The sequence below is a fragment of the Dermochelys coriacea genome, chromosome 7, assembly GCF_009764565.3.
Source record: "Dermochelys coriacea isolate rDerCor1 chromosome 7, rDerCor1.pri.v4, whole genome shotgun sequence".
In the NCBI taxonomy this organism is placed as follows: domain Eukaryota; kingdom Metazoa; phylum Chordata; order Testudines; family Dermochelyidae; genus Dermochelys; species Dermochelys coriacea.
The window spans coordinates 31,826,135-31,848,413 of NC_050074.1; the positions used below are offsets into that span (position 1 = coordinate 31,826,135).

The 22,279-nt window shown below is 48.4% G+C and overlaps 1 protein-coding gene across 1 annotated transcript; it reads left to right on the forward strand.

The window, feature by feature from the left end:
• Positions 1 to 3,654: 3,654 nt before the first annotated feature.
• Positions 3,655 to 14,054, forward strand: LOC122461003 (phospholipase A and acyltransferase 3-like). The gene is made up of 3 exons (XM_043518663.1): positions 3,655 to 3,664; positions 11,756 to 12,035; positions 14,018 to 14,054. Exons 1-3 carry the CDS (start codon positions 3,655 to 3,657, stop codon positions 14,052 to 14,054), a joined length of 327 nt encoding a protein of 108 aa, XP_043374598.1.
• The last annotated feature ends 8,225 nt before the right edge of the window (positions 14,055 to 22,279 follow it).

Sequence of the window (22,279 nt, forward strand, 5' to 3'; positions counted from 1 at the left end):
AAGATCATAAAACCCAAGATCATAATCATGAAAGATCCCAAGGCACTTTTTTGAAAGAACCTCTAGGGTTTTAACCCTGGGGTCCTGGTCAAATTCCCACAGGGGTCATTTCATTCTGTCTTCTTAAATTCCTCCCTGTAGTTTCAAATGGATACAGAACTCACTCGGCTTCCTTAGCTGGTGGGTAGTATTGCTATTAAACACTTGTAGTGTTCCACTCCAGAAGCAGCTGCATGTCATTGCCGAATGAGGGATCCCTGTATAAATAACCCCCATGCCTCACCCCAGAGATGGCTTCATCTCAGTTCTGTGTGATGTAGAGAGATTTGGCCGGAGCTCGTCTCTCTCCCGGAGCGGAGGGGGACCACACCGCCTCGCTACTTCCTTCCAGTTATTGACGGGGAATTAGCCTGGCCGCAGGAGTCTATCACCGCGGCTGCAGTAGGGGCAAACACAGACAGTTATTCGTGCCTGTGGTCGGCGGGTAATAGTGAGTCAGTGGCTTAGGCCCTCGGGCAGGGGCTGAGCAAAGGCAGATAAACAACAAGCCCAGGCCCTCGGCTCAGAAGGGCCTGCGAGAGGGGGAGACTGCCATCCACAAATTGGGTGGCGGGGGGACGCAGGCCCACCCACTCCACTGCGTCCCAGCCCGGGGCCCTAGCAGCAGCAGAAGGCCTGCTGCCGAGTCAGTGGGGATCCTGGCCGCAACACACTGACACAGGCTCTGGCAGTGCTGCAGCCAGACTCGGGTCAGCTGCCCCCGGGCCACTTCCAAACTCCCCCTCTGGAGGTACCTGGGTCAGGTCGGTGTCCTCCAGGGGGTTAAGCACCATGGGGTCCTCTGGGTAACTGGCGAGGGGCAGGATGGGCAGCTCCTCAGGGCTCTGGTTGGCGTTGGACGTCAGCAGGTCAGGCCGGGCCTTGGATCTGCTGTAGGTTGCCGGGGTCTCCCAACCGGGAGCTAGACTAGGGCCATCTGGCCTCTCCAGTGGCTGCGCCTCGAGTTAGCTCTGGGGTCGGGCTTTTATACTTCCTGTCCTGCGTCTTGACCTCTGGGGGGCATGCGTGGGACTCAATGGCTCCACCCACTCTGGTGTTGGGAGGGGCTCATCCCTCTCCGGGTCGGCAGGGAACCACACCGCCTCGCTACAGGTGGATAAACAGCACCTGCTCCCCACCAGAAATAGCTGCCTCTCAGCATCGGATGAACAATCCCTGTGTAAACATCAGTCATGTTGCATCCCAGAGGGGGCTGGATCTCAGCTCTAACTGAGAGATCCCTGTATAATCCGCTGCAGCACAAACCAATGCTATTGAGCTGCGTGTAAGAACTCACTTTGTTCATCTGAAAATGTATTATTTAAAAACGAAATCTTGATTTTTGAGCCAATCTCATAGTATCTCTTGCAGCTACACTCCTGAGTTTGAACATGTGGGGTTGTGGCAATACTGTAACATTTCTGTTTTAAAATCCATTTATATTATTTCTGGCTATTTCCCCTTGCACGACCCTAAACATTTTCTCTCTGTGATGGGATTCCTGGGGTATAGCCTGGCCTGTGGGACTGCTGAGCCCTCTGTCCCTCCAACCTGAGGTATCCTCACACACTATGCTCTATCAAGTTACAAATCTCTGGCAGGAACTGCACCTATACAGCCATCCACAGACAGAGACACACCCAACAGAAAAGGAGTACTTGTGGCACCTTAGAGACTAACAAATTTATTAGAGCATAAGCTTTCGTGAGCTACAGCTCACTTCATCGGATGCATTTCCGACGAAGTGAGCTGTAGCTCACGAAAGCTTATGCTCTAATAAATTTGTTAGTCTCTAAGGTGCCACAAGTACTCCTTTTCTTTTTGCGAATACAGACTAACACGGCTGCTACTCTGACACCCAACAGAGTTACATGAATGCTTCTCCCAGCCACTCATGTACCCTCGATAGGGAGGTTCCAGCCAATTCCTACCAGCTCTCCAGCCTTGTACCCCAGAACTGTACCGTCCTGCCCTGGTCAGAAGCCTGACCAGTGTAAGTTCATTATCCAGTCCAACCCCGCCTCAATGTGGAGAGGGCAGAGACTAGCTTTTTTAAACTGATCTGAGATTTCCCAAGCACTTCAACCAAAACACAGTTTTTGATAAAATAGAAAACGTATTTGTTAACTACAGAAAGATGGATTTTAGGTGCTTATATGTAGCAAGTGTAGAGATCAAAGTTGGTTCCCTAAGAAATAAAATAAATTCACAGTCTAAGTTCTATAAACTAAAAAAGATTTGAATCAAGCAGTGTCTCACCCTGATAGATAGTACAAACATGTCACAGATACACAGGCTGGAACTCTCCATCAGCCTGGGACCACCCTCCCAAGTTCAAAGTTTTTGTCCTCCAGACCTTTCTTCCAGGTGGTGAGTTGCGGGGTGAGTGAGGCCAAGCCACTATGTCACTTCCTCTCTTTATACTTTCTTCCAGCTTTCTGGAAAGATCTATGGTTGTGACATGGGTGTCTGCCCCCATTGGTCAAGCATTCTCCATCCTCTATGTGATCTCTCTGAGAAGTCTCCATTGTATACAGCTCCTGGGATAGTGGATTATCTTTAATGGGCCATCAGCACATCTGGCGACTCCATTGTTGTACCTGAAAGACTGGTTGTGAGTGTTCCCAACCTCACAACACAACACACACATAGCAAAACTTCATAACTTCACATACAATGATAACACATACAATCCAACAGGATAGTAATGTTCAACAGATCAAGACCTTTAACATGATATCTCACAAGGCATACTTTGTGCAAAACATATCAATTATATGACACGGGTGAGTATTGGGCTAACAGGGTGTGGCTTTAAGGTACAGTGTGCCACGCTCTCCTTTCTTGATGATACTTATGGCAATGAATCTGCCTCATGTCTGGTCTGATTTTAGCTTTTCTTTTCCAGCAATGAGCTAAACAGGTTACCCAGGAACCACAACAATCCATTCATGCTACTTAGATGGGATGCAAACACCTAAGGGTATGTCTTCACTAGCAATGTTAAAGTGAGGCCGTGGCAGCGCTTTATCACGGCTGTGTAGTCGTGGCACCAGTGCTGAGAGAGAGAGCTCTCCCAGTGCTGTAAAAAGGGGAATAGCTACCAGCGCTGGTGCATTGTCTACACTGCCATTTTACAACGCTGAAATTTGCAGCGCTCAGGGGAGTGTTTTTTCACACCCTGAGCAAGAAAGTTGCAGCACTGTAATGTGGCAGTGTAAACAAGGCCTACGTTTCTTTTATCAGTTACTGAGGATTTACGTAGGTGACACGTTTGAATTAGTCAAGGGGAAACTGAAACCTTAATTTCTTTAAAACAAGGAAACTCTGAGAAAATAAATCATTCTGCTTCTGAAGCTCAACAAAAATGCCACTTAAAGGAGTAAGTACTAACTGAAATGGCTTGTATATAAGAATAACTTGCATTGGGCTTGTCCTTTATTCATAGCTTCATAGAACCATAGATCCAAGGCCAAAAGGGACCATTGTGATAATCTAGTCAGACCTCCTGTCTAACGAAGGCCAGCAAACTCCCCCAAAATAATTCCTAGAGCAGAGCTTTTAGAAAAAACATTCAATCTTGAATTCAGAATGGTCAGTCATGGAGAATCCACCATGACCCTAGGTAAGTTGTTCCAATACTTAGTTACTCGCACTGTTAAGAAGGAACATTTCCACTTTGACAAATTGCCATTTGCAGATGGAAAAACGTTGCACTGAAAAATTCCTGACCAGTTCTGTTACTAAGGAAGCAGATGATGGAAGGGATGGATTTTCCAGAGACACCAGCTCCCATTTAGGCACGTAAATGAAAGGTCCACATTTTCAAAAACGTCCAGCCAGCCAACAGGAAATGGGTATTGCTGTGAGCTAGCCCTTTGGACAGTCCAGCCAGTTAATCTCTTCACCTCATTATATACAGGTTCTGATGCACTAAAAGATGATGGGGTGGGGTTAATTTAGTTAAATATTTATCTTTAATAAAAATGTAGTAACAGCATAAATTATTTTCTTACATCCATATGAAAAGAGAGAGAGAAATACACAGATAAAGGAATTCAGTTCAGGCTATGAATTATATTGGATAAACATTGTTTTCCAAGAGAAGTTTTATCCATTTTTTTCAGCCCACGTTTTCTCAGCTAGGTGTTCAATCATTGATCTCATTCAGGGAGTGTGTGGCTCCACTTATCTGAATTGTTTTATTCTGGTATGCCACACTTTTGTGGATTATAGCCACATAAATAAGGATTCTATTAGGATAGGCATTCCATTACACCAGCCTCATAAATCGGATGGAGACCAGGAATCTCTGACTCTCAGGCTCTTTCTGTTGGAAATCAGAAATGAAGAAAATGAAAGTGACCAGGACCAATAGAAAAAAAGAGGAGACAGCTCAGGGCAGCACTTCCTCCCCACAAAGGAATTAGCGCAAAAATCCTTATCAAAAGCCTTTGGCTGACTCTGGTGTTCTGTGATTATAAACAGCAAATAAGCAATTTTGAGTCCTCTGTTTTGCTTCTTGCTGGAATAAGCCCCTGTAATCATATAGCAACTGATACAATAACTATCAAACAGCTGGCTGTGGCAAGACTAAGTGCTATGTAAAAACAAATTACTATGAAGGTGCCTGTTTTGGCTCCATAGGGAAGGAGACATTGAATTTTGCACCTGAAACAACCTGTTATACACAGAGAATACAGGGTGTTCTTGCAAAATGACCAGACCTACCCTTTGAGCCCACAATGATTTTTCTGAGAATGTACAAGGGAATGTGTTGATTAGTTTATGAGTGAAAATTAATTGAATAATGGAACATAGGATGTAGACTGGGTGGGACCTCCTGGGTCCCTGAGTCCCATCCCTGTTATCCCCAGCCAGCCCCATCATATCATCCCAGTCAGAAACGTTGCCACCTCCATCTTCAAACTAAATGGGCTGTGTGTCCCCACTCGTCCTATTGGGAGGCTGCTCAGGGTCAACCTTAGGGAAAATGCGCCCTGGGAGAATTTGTATTTTGGTGCCCCTGGACAGCGGAAAACAAGAGTTACTCCATTTTGAAACCCTTTCCACCTTACCTGAAAGCAGGCAGCTCACATAGACATGATGTTGGGCAGAAAAATAGCAAGCTTGTGGAAAAACTGCGAACAGTGGTAAAGCAGCAGGTCATGACATTGAGTGCAGCAGCAAGTGCTTAACGACAACGTTGGTGCATGGCCAAAGTCATAACTATAGAGATGAACAAGAGCAAGGAAACCATGGAGAGACACTGCTGCTGCTTAAGAACTGCTAGCAAGAGCCGCTGTCACAAATTATTCTCCCTATCCCAACGACCCATAGACAACTGGCCATTGGAAGCAGGGCGCTGCTCATTCAGCATCACCTTGGATTGTATATAGTAGCAATTCGGGGTGCTTTAACTTATTGCAATAAGGATTTTTGTGCTATTAAAAGGCATTGTGTGTTTGAACTGCTTGTGTCAATCACTTATTGGATGGAAGTGCCATGTCTTCGTAGAATTCCTGAGACCACACCAGCATAGTGGACCCTTGCGGGGAGGGTGGGTGGTAAACACTCCTGGGCCCCACTGCTCCCCTGGGTCCCTACCCCACTATCACCCCAGGCTCCTCTGCCTCCTCCCGCATTGCCCCGAGCTCCCTTCTGTGGTCTTGTACCCCAGGTGCACTCCGCTCCTTGTCTCTTGACGAGGTTGCCCTCGGCAATCACCTACATCGCCCACCCATAAGTTTGGCCCTGTGGCTGCTCCAGTACCTCCCTCCTCTGATAGGTAGAAACATCCTTATTTCCAGTGTCAATTGACTACTTCTGTCTCCAGTGAAAGTCCCTTACCGCTAGCTTTTGAGTTACTACAAGCCCAGGGCATCTTTTCCTTTTGTCTCTGATCACTCAGCAGCTACCATGTCTCCCTGCCATTTTGACTGGACAATAATTTTTTCTCCTGCAGCGGAAACCCAACTCCGGAGACCTGATTGAGATTGACCGAGGGTTTTACAGGTTTCAGAGTAGCAGCCGTGTTAGTCTGTATTCGCAAAAAGAAAAGGAGTACTTTAGAGACTAACAAATTTATTAGAGCATAAGCTTTCGTGAGCTACAGCTCACTTCATCGGATGCATTGGATGCGAGGGTTTTACAAGCACTGGTGTGTCTATGTGGGAGACGATGATGTTGTCCATTTAACAGGCAAGATGGGTGGCTTTGGTTCCTTATGTGAAGCATCCAGCAGAGAGCTGGTGAGATACCATGCAGATCAGGCCGAGGCAGGTTCATGCTCTAGGTTCTCAAGTACCTGTAACTAACGCTGGGGGACATTTTGCATCCTACGCTTTTTGTGTGTGTGTGAAAAAAATGCAGATTTGAGGACACAGAAACATTTGGCAAATTTGTGTTAATTTTGCCAAATTGTTGGTTAAATAAAATAAATAAAAATTCAAAACTAAACCCTAAACATTTTGATTTTTTTAGTTTCAACATTTTATTTTAAAAATTTTTTAAAAAACGTGTAGAGATGCTTGAAACAAAAGCTTTAGTTCGCCCCCAAATTAATTTTTTTCACACAAACTTTGGATTCTCCAAAAAATTTAAAAAATTCATTTTTGAGTCAACCCCAAAAAAACCATTTGTTTTATTCATTTATTTGTCAGAATTGTCAGCTAATTAAAAAATCCATCATTCACCTATGTCGTTTTATAGCCCATACATTGTGTCTTTGGCCGCCCTCTAATGGCTATTCTGCAAAGAGGTTTATTTTGAGGCAGCTAGTTAAAGCCTTTGAACTAACAGATACATGTTCTCAAGCTCACTTCTCCTGGGTCATTGAGTCCAGTCCCTGCTAGCGCAGCCAACCCCCTCATACAATCCTGCTCAGGAATGTATCCGGCTCCATCCTCAAACGAGCTGCGGGTATTTGCCCCCCAACTCCTCCAATAGAGAAGCTGCTCCAGAACCTCCTAGCTCTGATGGGTAGCAATCTTCTTCTCCTCTCCAACCTCAATTGATTCCTGGCCAGTTTATCTCCAGTCATTCTTGTGCCAACATTGTCCTTTAGCTTCAATTGCTCATCTTGCTGCTTGGTGTACCCATAACAGTCCCTCCTGAGCCCCTCCTGCCATTTTTGCGGTTTTGCACAATCCCTTTTTTCCTGTTTATAAAAAGTGTTTAAAACACATTTTTTCTCTCCGCTCTGCTTTGATAGACCCTACACTCACTGAATGCATCCGATTAAGTGAGCTGTAGCTCATGAAAGTTTATGCTCAAATAAATTTGTTAGTCTCTAAGGTGTCACAAGTACTCCTTTTCTTTTTTTCACACAGGAGAAACTGACTACATTGGGGAAACAGGGCATGCAATCATGCCATTTAATGCACAAAAGTGACAGATCGAGACAACAGATTTTTTGTCCTCTCCAGTCTCTTTTGGTTCTTGTCATTTTGGTTCTTGGCATTTGTGACTCGGGCTGGTTGACAAGTTTCCAAAGAAACCTTTTCCCATCCAAAACTGGGGTTTTGCCATGGGAAAAAATAGCTTTCAGTGGAAATTTCCAGCAGGAAAATCGAAACAAAGCATATCGTTTCAGGCCAACATTAATCTTTTCCTCCCTCTAATTTGCCAGGCTGCCTTGTGTGAGTTCTAGTTCTGGGTCTCTCATGCTTTCCATTTCCCCCTGCTCCCCATTGGAACCACATCTTTCATGAGGCACAGTGGCCGTCCATGGGGCTGAGCTGCTGCAGGGCATCATAGGGAGCCCATGAAAGACCCGAAGACCAGGAACTACAACTCCCATGAGGCCCACAGCAGCTCAGGTAGATGCAGAGATTAATGCTGACCTGAAGTGAAATGTTTCCATTCAGGGATGTTAGAATTGTTTCATTTTGATCAAAAATTGAATCAAAAATATTTTGGGAATTTTTTGTTGCACAAGCAGGTTTCAGTCATTTTGACTTTTCGTTCTGATTCAGGATGAAAACTAATGTTGGCATTTCCTGTGGGACAGAAATTCCTTTTTTTAACAGTTCTACTTTTAACCAAAGAGGACAGGAAAGAGTTAATGGTTGCCCTCAAGCATGTCTTTGATCTAGGAAGTCACAGACCTCATTACAGCTTATGGGCCTGCTAGCTGCCCTGCATTCAGACTAAATGGAAGAAGCAATTAAGTTTCTTTACATAATGAAAGATGAAACAATAGAAGCCACTGCCCAAGACTCTGGGCCTCTTGGGAAAGGCAGGGCAAGAAAACTCAGGGATAAGAGGAGGCACTTTCCTGGGACTGATTGAAAACACAGGGGCTAGGGCATTGTTTGGTTCAGTTTTCAGAGTAGCAGCCGTTGTTGGTGTCAGAGCAGAGACAAAAAGACAAGCAGAACGCCAAAAAAAAGCCAGAGAAGCACTAGCAGCGTGGCCCTGAGGGAGAGCTCCTTGGGATACAGGACTGTCAGGAGAGGCAGGCATCTATACGCTAAACATGCCAAGTTCTTCCAACCTTTCCTCAGGGGTCATATTTTCTAAACTTCTGATTATCATTGTTGCTGTCCTTTGGACTCTCTTCAATTTGCCCATATCCTTCTTGGATCCTCCTAGCTATCCTGCTAAGGCTGCGTTGGGGATAGAAAGTAGCCATCAATGAGTAGTGCTCCTTGTCCCAGGAACTCAAACATCATAAATCAGGCTCCAAGAAGTCACAAGATACTTTTCAAATAATAAAGATGGGGTTCTGTTCATTTGCATTCAGGGGTTCAAGCCTCTAGGGGCCACGTTTTCAAGTTTTTCTCTGCACACATATGGGTTAGAAACTTTTATTTTCTTTTTATATGAAAGCTGAGAGTCTTGTGTAATCACAGGACTTCAGAAGCTGGATATTTAAAATGAACATCAAATATCATGAGACTCGCAAGGAAATTGTTGCCAACTCTCACAATACATGTGTACACGTTGTTGCTAGCTGATATTTGGGGCCTGGCAGTGTTGTTTTTGTTAAGGTGAGAAATTGATGATCTGAATCAGGTGTATCCTTTGGTACAAATTTGTTTTTTTTACAAGGAATGGACACATAATCCTGTTTCCTTGAATGCAGTAAAAACAAAGAAACAGCTGGCAGTTTCCTTGCTCAGAACTCCCTGAGTCTGCCTCTCCAGTGGGCTGTGTGCCCAAGAAGCCCTGGCTCTCTCCTTCTGCTCAGTGTCATGCTCATGACTAGATCCCTGTGTGGCGTGACGGGGCAAGGCCAGATGACTATAGGAAAGTAGTGAGAAACAAGTATATTAGCCCCAGGCTAAACAAATCCGTGTTACCATGGTAACCAAATGGCAGTTGCTCCAGGTCAATTAAGACACCTGGGGCCAATTAAGATCCTTCTAGAAAGCAGTGGAGACAGCTAGGTTGATTGGGACACCTGAAGCCAATCAAGGGCTGGCTGGAACAAGTTAAAAGCCTCCCAGCGAGTCAGTTAGGTGTGCATGTCAGGAGCTGTAGGAGGAAGCTATGCTGCTGGAAAAACTAGGCTGTACAAACCCTATCAGGCACAAGGAAGGAGGCCCTGAGATAAGGGTGAAATAGATGTTGAGGAAGTGGGGGGGCTGCTGTCAGGAAGTGGCCAAGGGAATTGTACTCGTCCTGTTTCAAAAAGTCAGCTACCAATAGCTACTACTATTAGCAGGGCAGTCCCTAGCAATTGTGGTGCCCTATGCAGCCCCCTGGGGGGGGTGGGGGGGGCTGGCCCTGGGCCTCTGGGGTGTGTGTGTGTGTCCCAGGCCCCTGGGGGGGGGGTAGAGGGGGTTGTGCCCAAGGGCTTTGGGAGGCAGGAGCAGCCAGTGCAGGAAGGCAGCAGGAGTTGGGCCCGCCCCTGCACTCAGGGGGTGGTGGGAAATGGAGTGACCTGGCCCCAGTCTGCTCTGCTCTCAGGCTTAGGGGAAGGGGAGGCTGCCCCCCAGCACTCACCAGTGGCATGGCTGGGAGCTGGTATAGTGGAGTAGGCTGTGGCTGGTTGCTCCACTTCCTGCTGCCTGGTGAGTGCAGGACGGGCCTGACTCCTGCTGCAATCTCCTGGGATGCATAGCCATGGGGTTGGGGGGGGGGGAAGAAGGGGTGTGGCTGGAGTGGGAAGAGGTGGGGGCTGAGGGGAAGAGGTGGGGCAGGGCAGGAGCACAGGCAGCTATCCTGGGCTCTGCTGTACGCAGCCCATGAGGGATTGGCTTAGCCATCCGGGGGATCGGGCTGGCTGCTGGAGCTGGATGCAGCACACAGCTGCATAGGGCACCAGGGAATCTTGGGCAATTTGGTGCCCCAAATTTCCTGGTGCCCTATGCAGCTGCATAGTTTGCATATGGGTAGGGATGGCCCTGACTATTAGGGTCCCTTGGCTAGAGCTCGGAGTAGAGGGTGAGCCTGGGTCTCCGCCCACCCCGATTAATCACAGAGACTGAGACAACAGAGATTGTGTGAGGGAGGGTTGCTTCTTCCCACCTCCCTTACTGGCTTATGATGAAAAGGGCTCAGTAGGCTGTGACCCTGGCCTTTAGAGAGAAGAGCTACGTGGAGGGTCACAGTGAATCTCTGAGGCTAGCCTAACGTGCCTGGCAGCGCGAGACCCACTGAGACAAGGTCGAAGCTTTTTCACAGGGGATACAAAACTGTGGATCCGCATCTGCCAGAATCAATGTGCATCTGACCTGCGATCCACTAGCCATCTTTTATGTGTACCCGCATCTGCACCACACCTGCAGCAGCAAGCAGTCTCACAAGGGCTAGGAGCCAGGGAGAGGAGTGGAGATGAGTGGGGAGCGGGGTCTTGCAGGGAAGAGGTGGTGCCAGGGCAGGGACTGGGGGTAAGGGGTGGTGTAGGGGTAGGGTCTCAAGGAGAAGGGATGGTGCAGAGGCAAGGGCAGTGCAGGGGTGGAGTCTCGAGAACAGGCAGTACAGGGGTGGCACATTGCATGCTGCTCCCGTGGGCTCACAAGCGATGGCATGGCAGGAGCAGTGCATGTTACGTTACAGCGGGGCGAACGGTTGGGGCACCAGGGCCCTGCCTGTTTCAATCCCCATGACTCGGGGGTAGGCCCCACTGCCCAGGAGCCAGCGGGCCGGGAACGTGGACAGTGCTGCCGGACTGGGCCTTGGTGGGGATGCTGTCGCTGCCCAAGGGGCCTGATCTACTGGACAGGAAGCAGTGCAGTGAGCAGGTGCTGGACAGCCCCAACTTCAGCCACCCCAGCCACTGGCTGTTGGCCGCCGACCCTGAGGGCACTATGCCCCTGCTATGCCCACAGGCTGCCCGAGTGTTTATATCCATATCCAATCCACTATCTGCAGAAATGATCCGTGGATATCTGCGGATTTGCAAGGCTCTACTCATGACTCATTCTCTTGGCTTCCTGCTTCCAACACCCATTGCCTAGCCCCTGCTAAACCACTTGAGTTAGCTCTGGCCTAGCCCTGTGGCTTAGCGTCTTGGGTGGAAGTCCCACTATCTGCAGCTGGTTTAAACCATGTCAATGAGCTTCATTGCTCCTTATATTGAGCCAGAAAGAAGGGGCTTGACATCCCCCTTGTCTTTGGGTCTAAGACCCACCTTGATGGCAGCCATTAGCACCATTCAGCATGGCAATATGATGTAGTAGGCACCAGCAAGGACAACTGGAAGGTGGGTGTGGGCTCTGGCCATAGGAATGAGCTCACAGCCTGCCTTTCTGTCTCTGATCTCCAGCTGTGACTGAAAGGCCTGACTTGGGCTCTGTTGCCTCGGGCTCTCTTGCCTCCATCAACGGCCAGGTGCTGGTGAAGAAACAGCGCCTCAAACGTGTTGTAGGGAACTGCAACTATTGGGTCAACAACAAGCATGACAAGACCCTGCAAGTGTATCCAGTGCCCAGAATCATAGCCCAGGTGAACAAAAGAGTTGGGGAGAAAAGGACATATAAAGTCTTGGCTGAGAACAGCAAACACTTTGCTAATGAGATGCACTACAACAAAGCAATAAGTGACAAGTATGTAACTGACCGGGTGTGGGTTATTGTTACCTGTGTCTGTGGGACAGGCAAGTCCACGTGCTGACGCCTAGCAAGCAGAACAGATCTGAGGGAGGAGCAGGGAGGGGACTGCAGGAGGAGCCCACAACTCGTTTGATGCATGTAAGGGACCTTTAGCAGGTATCTGATTTCTGGTGAGGTGAACATCAAGGTTGTTCCTTTGCCAACTGAAATTTCTACCAGACCTGGCTTAAGACAGTTGGGGCACTAAAAACACTATGACCAGCACTAGCCCTTGCCCCTCTGCAGCATCTGCTTCCATGCCACCTGCTGCCAGCCCCCAGGCCTCCACACTGACATCACACACGGCTCCCCAGCAGCCCCTGTTCACCTCCCATTGCCATCCCTCACCCTCTAGTACCAGGTTTCAGAGTAGCAGCCGTGTTAGTCTGTATTCGCAAAAAGAAAAGGAGTACTTGTGGCACCTTAGAGACTAACAAATTTATTAGAGCATAAGCTTTCGTGAGATGCATCCGATGAAGTGAGCTGTAGCTCACGAAAGCTTATGCTCTAATAAATTTGTTAGTCTCTAAGGTGCCACAAGTACTCCTCTAGTACCAATCTTCATGCTCTCCTTCACCTCAACCCCCTCCTCTGCCACAGGCTTCCTCTATGACCTTGGGCAAGTCATTTAGTCACACTATGCCTCAGTTATATCATGGGGATAATGGCACTGCCCTGTCTCCCAGAGGTTTGTGAGGATACATACACTAATGTTCATGAGGCACTCAGACATGACAGTGGTCAGGGTTGTACAAATACCTAGAAAACCCACTGAGCTTTTCTGAACAAAGCAGACATCTACAAACCACACAGCCTGACTGGTGGATATTTTTCCAGCCTCAGTTGATGCTCCATTTTAGTCTGAGTGGTTTGCCAATATTCAGGGCCTTTCTGGCTTGATTCCATTAGGGAAGAGAAATCAATAACACACGTCAGTCCTATTTGTTGATGCAATCCTATGTATTTACAAAGAATGCACAAAAAGCCCAGTTTCCCTGAACGCAGTAAGAACAAACATAGGCGCTGACTTCCAGTGTTCCTGGGTGGTGCTCTATCCCTGTTTCACACCAGGCCCCACCCTCACTTCACCCCAGTCCCCACTCAGCCTCTTCCTGCCCCCATCCCACCCCTTCCTGTTCCATTCAACCCCCTTCCCCGCCTCTTCCTGCCCCCGCTCCTCCCAGCGCTTCCTGCATGCCGCTGAACAGCTGATCACGGCTGGCAGGAGGCGCTAGGAGGGAGGAAGAGGAGCTGATCTGCAGGGCTGCTCATGGGTGCTGAGCACACACTGTTTTTTTTTTCCCCGTGGGTGCTCCAGCCCCAGAGCACCCACAGAGTTGGTGACTATGGGAACAAACAACATCTGGTAGTTTCCTTGTTCAGAAATCCAAGCCTGTTTCAAGCGAACTCTGTGTGCCCAAGAATCCCTGTCTCTACTCTCTTTTAAGGTTATGCTCCCCCCTGCTTCTCTTGGCTTTTGATCTCTCACACACATACAAATCCAATCAATCCCCCAGCCCCTATGTATGCAATCAGTCCTCTTCCAACCACTTAGCTCAGCTTCTGATCAGCCTGGCCTTGGACCCTGGCTTCCTATTGTTTCAGCTATCACTACCTAAAGGGACATTTAATTGCTGCTTCCATTTAGCCTGAAGGAAAGCTAGTTAGTAAACCCAGTGATTTTTACAGTCTGTGATTTGTCTAAAGTTCAGCGGCAGCATTAACACCTCCTGCATAACGCTGTCTTCAGCCAGCTAGGATTGAACATCAATGCTGCGGATAACAAGGTTAAAATGCTTTATCTGCAGTGTGCTTTACCCCGGCCCTCCCCATGAGAAGCCTATTGAGACAAAGTGCCAATGAGCAGGCTGCATTCTGGGAGATTCTTGAGTTGTCTGGAGTCTGCCTGACTACTCGGGGATTCTTTTTGTTTCCAGGCTAATCATGCAAAGGACATTAGTATTGTCGCAATGATGGGGTTAAGTATTCTGGCTCTCTTCTTTGGATAGCGATAGCATCGTTAAACTTCTTCAGACCAGAAACACTCCACCATGCAGAAGAGATGTTTTCTGTTCAAACAATTTACCGGCATGTACAAAAGATACAGATCAGGGCCATGTAATGGAAACCAAAATAAATATTATACCTAAGAATTACATCATTAACAGTAATCTTGTCTCTTCTGTTACCCATCAGCGGCCCAGAGTAGATAATGATTGGAGTATTATCAGAGTATCACCGAGCACCAAACTCAGGAGAACTGCTGCAGATGGAAGGAGTGGGGTTCATATCGGCTCTGTCTTGGGGCATTTCAGCCAGTTCTCATCAGACTATTTTCAGTGCCAGAGGAACACTGAATGAGATTTCAGGAGTAAAGCTGCTCCACAGACTATACCCAGTTAGAAGACTAAATCACTCATCTTGAGACCTATGTGTCTTGCTGTCTGGGATTAAAAAACAGAGTTACATGGAGGTCATCATGTACTGAGGTTCCAAAGCTAGGCAGGGCTGGGCTGGCTTCAGGCCTACATGAGACATCCTAGGAAATTGTACTGATTCAACAGGGGGTGCTCTTCTAAATGAGGTGCTATCTTTTTGATGAGATCAAGCTTCAAGGTGCAGCAGAACTGCACTAATTCCACTGTATTCAGAGTCTTTACTTGGACCTAAAAATTCACTCATAGTCTGTGATATGTAGTTAAAGTTTTATTCTATAGGTACAACCCTTTATTAGTGATTTACTCTAATTAAAGACAAGTAAGAAGAGGAGGATGTAGCCCACACCTACCCCAGCCATTACCTCCTTGGAAGAGGGTCACAAGGTAACTCTGTTGCTATTCTATGCCTTGGGGAGTGAGATGGGGTGGGGAGACCATCCAGTGTGGGGTGAGTTCACCCCATCCTTTGAGCTGCCCTCTGTCCCAAGACTGAGACCTAAGGGCAGAAGTCCATAAAATGGACTTGATCCACAAGGCTTTAAGGACCAACAGCTGGAGTCTATGGAATTGCCTTGCTCCACGGGGCAATAGGGTCATGTGACCTACATCCAGGGGGGGGGGGGACCCTTCTCTGCAGGACAGTAAGGCCTAGTGGCCAGAGTCCGTAGAGATACCAAGGGTTTGCAAGGCAGTAAGGCCCAACAGTAAAAGTCAATAGAGATACCCTGGGTCTACAGGGTAGTAAGGCCTAGCGGCCAGCATCATTAATGATACTTTGGGTTCGCCAGCCGCAAGACCTAGTGGCCAGAGTCAATGGAGATACCCTTCTGAGTGTGGCTGTATGGCCCAGTGCTTGGAGTCAGGGTTGCTCTCTGGGTGGGGCTGTATAGCCTAGTGGCTGGAGTCGAAGTCACCCTCCAGGAGTTCACCCCATCACACACCCTCCTCCTCAAAAGGGCATCCCGTGGGGGCTCTTCTTCTTCCCCCTCCCCACCTATCCTTGGGGGCGGGGAGGGAAATCAGCATTGGCATGTGCTTTCCCATGGCGATGTAGTACCTGAAAGTTGTATAATTGTAGGACAAGATAGCAGCGCATGATTCATGGGTTTGTGTCCTTCATGCTATTTAACCATCGCAGGGGTGCATGGTCAGTAATCAGTCGGAATGCATTTCCCAACAGATAATACCGCAGAGCTTCTATGGCCTACTTATCAGCCAAGGCCTCTTTCTCAATAGTTGCAAGCTGTTCCCAGAGAAACTCTCTACTCTACTTGGGTACTGTACAAGGTGTTCTTCCCCAGCTAGTGCCTGTGATAATACTGCCCCGAGGGCCCGTTTCTGAGGCGTCTGTCTGTAAAATGAAGGATTTCTGAAAATCTGAGTGTATTAAGACTGGTCCGCTGGTCAGTCATTCTTTCAATGTTTGCAGGGCTGCCTCACACTGGGACCACCATTGGACCCTCGGAGGCTGTGAATTTTAATTAGGTCCATCATGGGGGGCTGCCAAGGTAGCAAAATCGGGGACGGAACACTGGTAATATCTGGCCAGGCCAAGGAATTGCTGCATCTGCCTCTTCGTTGTTGTGTTGGGCCAATCATGCAGGGTCTTGTCGACCAGGGGCCGTAAATATCCTCCTCCCACCATGTATCCTAAGTACATCATCATCTCGCTCTGCCCGAGGTGATATTTTGTAGGGTTGGCCGGAAGTCTAACTTACTTAAGGGCTTGGAGTACCTGGGATAGGTGTTGGAGATGGTCTTCCCAACTGGTGCTGTACACGACGATGTTAATGAAAGTGGTGGTGTATTGCTCATGGGGTTGTAACAAAAATCGATCCATGAGCCGCTGGAAGGTGGGTGCAGCTCCGTGGAGCCTAAACGGCATCGTGATAAACTGACACAAACCAAAAGGTGTCGGGAAGGCCATCTTAGGATGAGAGTTCAGCATCGGGGGATTTGCCAATATCCCTTAGTCAGGTCTAGAATTTGGCTCCTCCTAGACGTTGCAAGAGTTTGTCTATTCGTGGCATGGGATAGGCATCGAAACAGGAAATTTCATTCACTTTCCAGAAATTGATTAAGAAGCACACTGAGCCATCTGGTTTTGGTACCAGGACTATTGGGCTTCGCCATTCGCTGTGCAACTCCTCTAAAACCCCCAGGTCCAACATGGTTTTAATTCCTTCCACATGGCTTCCCACATCTTCTGAGGCAGGGGCCTATGGGGACTGTGGACCTTCTGACCGGGTCTGGTGCCAATATGACGACTTGTAATCACTGTTCACCCCAGACAGGATAAGACATTGGGGAAATCCTGCAGCATACCCTGCAATTGCTCCCGTTGGGCTTGAGTTAGGCCCGCTCCCATTGCCACTGGTCAGGCCTCCAGAGGGTGATCGGTGAGCGATCCCAGCTCTGGCTTGGGCAGATAGGGATTGATAAGTAGGCTTTCTCTAGCCTTCCACGCCTTTAGGAGGTTGACATGATATGTGCAAGTCGCCTGCTGTCGTCCTGGTAGTTGGACCTCATAATCAACCGGCCCGACCCAATGAGTGACCTCGCAGGTGCCTTGCCATTTAGCCAAGAGCTTGGATTTAGCCGAGGGCAATAGAAGCAGATCCCGGTCTCCAGGTTCAAAATTCCAGAAGCGGCCCCCTTGTTATATTACTGCGCCCAAGTCCGCTGTGCTTGCATCAGGTTCTCTTTCGCAAAGTTCCTTGCAACTGCAGCACATGATGGGCCACTCCCTTTCCCCAGGTCTCCTGTTCTTCCCATCCTTCCCTGTGGAGCTCAAGGATACCCCGGGGCTGCCATCCATAGAGGAGTTCAAAAGGAGAGAACCCGGTTGATGCTTGGGGTACCTCTTATATGGCAAACAACAAAGCAGGGAGTAGAGCATCCCAGTGGTGGGGATCTTCCTCTACAAATTTCAGCCACATGTTTTTTAGTGTCTTATTAAACCTTCCCACCAAACCATGCATTTGGGGATGGCACACGGAGGTTCAGAGGTCCCTTTGGGCAGGGCTGTATGGCCTAGCGGCCAGAGTCAATAAAGTTGCCCTTCAGACAAGGCTATATGGCCCAGCGGTTGGAGTCACTAGAGTTGCCCTCCGAGCGGGGCTGTATGGCCTAGCAGCCACTTGGCAGGTTGCAGGCCACCATCCGGGGGGGAGGAGGGTCACGGCCACGCAGGGGGACCGAGCCATCCCTGCTCCACTGCATCCCAGCCCAGGGGCCTTCCAGCGGTGAGTGCGTCCACCATTAGTTCAGCAGAGATCTGTCTGCAACATGATGACTGGCCTCGGGATGGCTAGTCCTCCCGGGCTACTTCCTACCTGGTCACTCCTGTTGGCAATCTGCACGTCTTTGGGGTCTCTAGGTTCCTTGGCCGGTGTAACTCCCTGTAGTTCAGACCTCCCTGGGGCATCTGCAGGTAACTGGGCATCTGTTTGGGTCTTGGCGCCTCTGGCTTCCGCAGTCCGGGGGTCCAGTGGTTCCATGGCAGGAGCCGGCAAGAAGCATCCTTGCTTCTACAGCGGTCAGCCCAGACTGAGATGGGCTACTCCCTGTTATACTGCTGCTACGCCTGGAGCATGCACAGTAGGGACATGGCTTCCTCTGCCCACAGTGCAGAGTTAATCCTTCCCTGTCCAAACAGTAAGAATCTGCAGCCACACTCTGCAGCCTTTTCAGAGCCAGAGAGCAATTCTTAGACACGTGGAATCCAGCATCAGCAGGGTGAGTTCACCCCATCACATGGAGATTCCTGTCCTTCTGGGCCCCTGTGGAGCTCTTCCGAGCTAAGCCCATATTCTGAGAAACAGGCTTTGTCCCTGTTAATGGTAACACTACATTCCAAATCCTTCCTGCACCGTCAGACTTCCCTTAGGGCTCCGCCGTCCCCGTCAATCATGCTGGTTACTAGACGAGCTATGTCGTTGTGTTTCTATAACTTATCTTTGCTCTGAGCATTGGCTGTTGGCCTGTCACTCTACTCCCAACCTGGGGGACCGGTGGACTGTTTTCCATCTGGTCCCTAGCCTTTGACCAGGGGCTTGGGTGGCCCTACCACGGGCATAGCTCTCAGGGTCCCTGGAACACACACACACACACACACACACACACACACACACACACACACACACACACACACACACACACACACACACACACACACACACACACACCCCTTCTCACCAGGGCAAGGCACCAGCCCCAGGCAAGGAGTAACTCTGAGTTATATTTCAGACAAAGCATTTGTCCAGCCTCCCGGTCGAAATCTTTATACTAGTGTAACCCTTCTGCAAAGTGTCACTGGCAACAACAAGGACCAGGTTCAAATATCCAGGGCTCCTCTTACAATTAACATAACACATGTGCTCAAGTGCCCCCCAGAAACCTAAACACCTGCCCTGGTGTCCTTCACAAGCAGTACTTGCCCTCTCACAAGCTCCCAGTCTGGGTATAGAATCAAGAAAGCTGTACTGAGCCTGGCACAGAGCTATAGGAGTTTGTTACCCCAGCCTTCACAGTCTTGGGAGGACCCCTTGTCCTCCACCAAGCCCTCAGGTTAGGCTTGCACAAGGGTGAGCTCTGCAGCTCTCTGAATTTGAGACTAGGCCTTCTGGCTTCAGACACATTATATCTCCCGGCAGCAAGTCCAGCTGAGTTTAGAGACTGATCCCTCTGCAGGAGCCTGCAAACAGTGAGAATCTGCAGCCACACTGTGCAGCCTTTTCAGAGCCAGAGAGCAATTCTTAGACACGTGGAATCCAGCATCAGCATTGATTCCTTTGGTCAGCATGGAAAAGCCAAGCTTAAGAAAAGGGTCATATGAGCAGAAGAACTGGCACAATATCCCAGGCTTTCCTGGGATCCAGCCAGGCTCTCACTCTGCGCTCCTGAGTGTGTGTGTGTGTCTCTGGCAGTTCCCTTAAAACACAATTAATTGACAATTAATCCCGTTTGATCCCAGTTGCAGGCCTGCTGTTTCCACATCTCCTCCTGCTATGGCTGCCAGCTGTTAAGATCTCATTGTGACAGGTTGCCTCCCTTAGGATGACACCTGATGTACGGGGATACTGCTGAGCCTGCCTGTCCTGCCAGCCTGGGCATCCTTTTTACCAGTCTTGCTGAGCCAGGCTATTAAGCCTCCTCCAGCCCACACACAGGCAGGGCCACACCCAACTGCAGAATGACAGACACAGAGATCAACTCTGGGAAGGCTCAGCTTAAGGGACTTGCCCCAGTATTCAGGTCTCCTCCTCCCTTGGAGTGCAGACCCAAAAGGTACATTATGAAATCCGCCTCCTCCCTCAATGTGGAGGAAGGTATGCACAGCCTGTTACCCCCTCCCTCAATTATGAATTGCACAAACTGGATTATAAATAAGAAATAAGTTTAACAACTACAAAAGGTGGATTTTAAGTGGTTAAAGAGAGCCAACAGAACAAAGCAGATTACTAAGCAAATAAAACAAAGCGTGCAAGCTAAATTTGTTTCACTAAAGAAATTGGTTACAAACAGTAATTTCTCACCCTAGATATTGTTGCAGGCAGATTACAGAAAGTCTCGAAAAGCAGCTGCACTGGTGCGCAGCTTGAGACCTCAGATATTATTACTCACAAGCTAGACGCCCTCCCAGCTTGGGCTCAACCCTTCTCCCCTCAGTTCAGTTCTTGCTTCCAGGTGTTTTTCCAGTGTCTTTGGGTGGAGAGGCAGAGGAGAAGCACGATGATGTCACTCCCCTGCCTTATATAGCTCTTGAGTATAGCGGAACCCTTCGTCTCCCAGTGGAAAACCACTGGCATTCCAAAAGGGGAGGAGGGGTATCCAGTACCAGATAACTCAGACCCATGTCTCTGCATGGCTGTGGCAGCCATTGCTTGTAGGCTGTCTGGAGCGTCCACAGGAAGACTAAGCTCTTTTACAGTCAATTGTCTTTGCTAATGGGCCCTTAGCACTATCTGACTTTCTCATTGTTGTACCTGAAGGGCTATAGTTGGGGATACATTTGAAATACGGATACATAGTCAACATTCCTAACTTCAGATACAGAAATGATACAGGCATACAAACTGGATAATCACATTCAGTAAATCGACAGGTTTCAGAGTAGCAGCCGTGTTGGTCTGTATTCGCAAAAAGAAAAGGAGTACTTGTGGCACCTTAGAGACTAACAAATTTATTAGAGCATAAGCTTTCGTGAGCTACAGCTCACTTCATCGGATGCATTTGGTGGAAAAACTTTTTTTCCACCAAATGCATCCGATGAAGTGAGCTGTAGCTCACGAAAGCTTATGCTCTAATAAATTTGTTACTCTAAGGTGCCACAAGTACTCCTTTTCTTTTTATTCAGTAAATCATAACCTTTCCAATGATACTTTACAAGACCCATCTTGCATAAAGTTTCTCTCAGTTATGTCACATTCATATCATAACCATATTTTCATAAGGAATATGGAATGTAATGTCACATTTATGTCCCCATTGAGGCTCTCATTGTCTCTTCTGGGCTTTCCATTCATGTGTGTTGACCCCAGCCAGTTCTTGTTAACGGTCCCCACCTAGCCAGTAGAGGTGACACCGAGCCATGCCTTCCTGCCCTCTCCCATTGGAGAAGGCAATCCCCTCACACCCACTCGATAGCCATGCCACTCTCCTGGCAAAAGTGGGTGGAGAAACTGAGGTACGCATATTGTTCATAAAAATATTACAAATATTCCCACATTCTCCACAAAGAGGAAAGGAGCCCAACACTAATTTGGGAAAACACAACAATAAATCATCTGTATGTTTCTACAAATTAGTAAGTCAACCCCACATCCCCGCAGTGCTTGGGCAGTGGTCCTTTATCTTAGCTTCCCCATCTGCCAATGTGAACAAATGCTCTTCAACACCGAACTCCCCTGGCTTTTTCCCTCTGTGCATCCCACTCATTAGTTGTGGTCGGTGGTTAGTGAAGTCCCAGAGTCCGGGTGTATGCTTGGCCAGGTCCATCTACAGCCCCTTTGGGGAAAGAACTTCTGCAAAGAGATCCTGTGCTGCCATCACTAGCCCCAATGCCATCTCTGCACCGTCTCTTCTCACCATGCCACTGCATCTAGCCACAAAGCTATCTCTGCCATCACCCCTTTGTGTGCCACCAGATCTGGGTCTTCAGGGCACCTCTAGCGATGTCAGCTCTGTGGGTTCTAAGTTGGAGCACCTCACCCTTTCTACATTATCTCTTACCACAATGCCAGATCTGGGTTCTGAGGCTCCATTGCCTAACTCTGCCACAGCGATTTCAGCTCTGCCATGGCACCATAAAGGGTTTAGGAACCAATAGGACATTGGACATGGCCCGTGACAACAGATTCACTCCTCTTTGAAAAAGCTCAAAAGATCCTTTCCACTCTCCTTTTAGCCAAACTCCACTACCCAGTGGTCCGTAATTGAGATCCTGGTTATAGTGACCCCTCACTCAGGCCATAATCAGGACAGTTCTGGTGCCCATTAGCCAGACAATAGGGCTAACAACATTTCATTTTCCAAATAGCCAAAACTGAAGGGAATTTTGACCCAAATGAACTAACTGTCCACATAGGCATAGTGGGTGTCACCCATTCACATGAGATCTGGCTCATTCTGGCTCTTCCTCCAGTTCATCAACAGATGGCAGGAGGGATCTCCTTGCTCTGTGAGTGTCAGACCACAGGGCTGAATCCTCTCCTCAGCAGAGGATGCATCATCCCAGCAAGTCACACACTCAGTATTTCT

Excerpts from the sequence above, each read along its gene's own strand:
- LOC122461003 (XM_043518663.1), top strand. Across the intron at positions 12,036-14,017 it reads AACAAAGCAATAAGTGACAA|GCTAATCATGCAAAGGACAT; the intron begins GTATGTAACTGA and ends TTTTGTTTCCAG.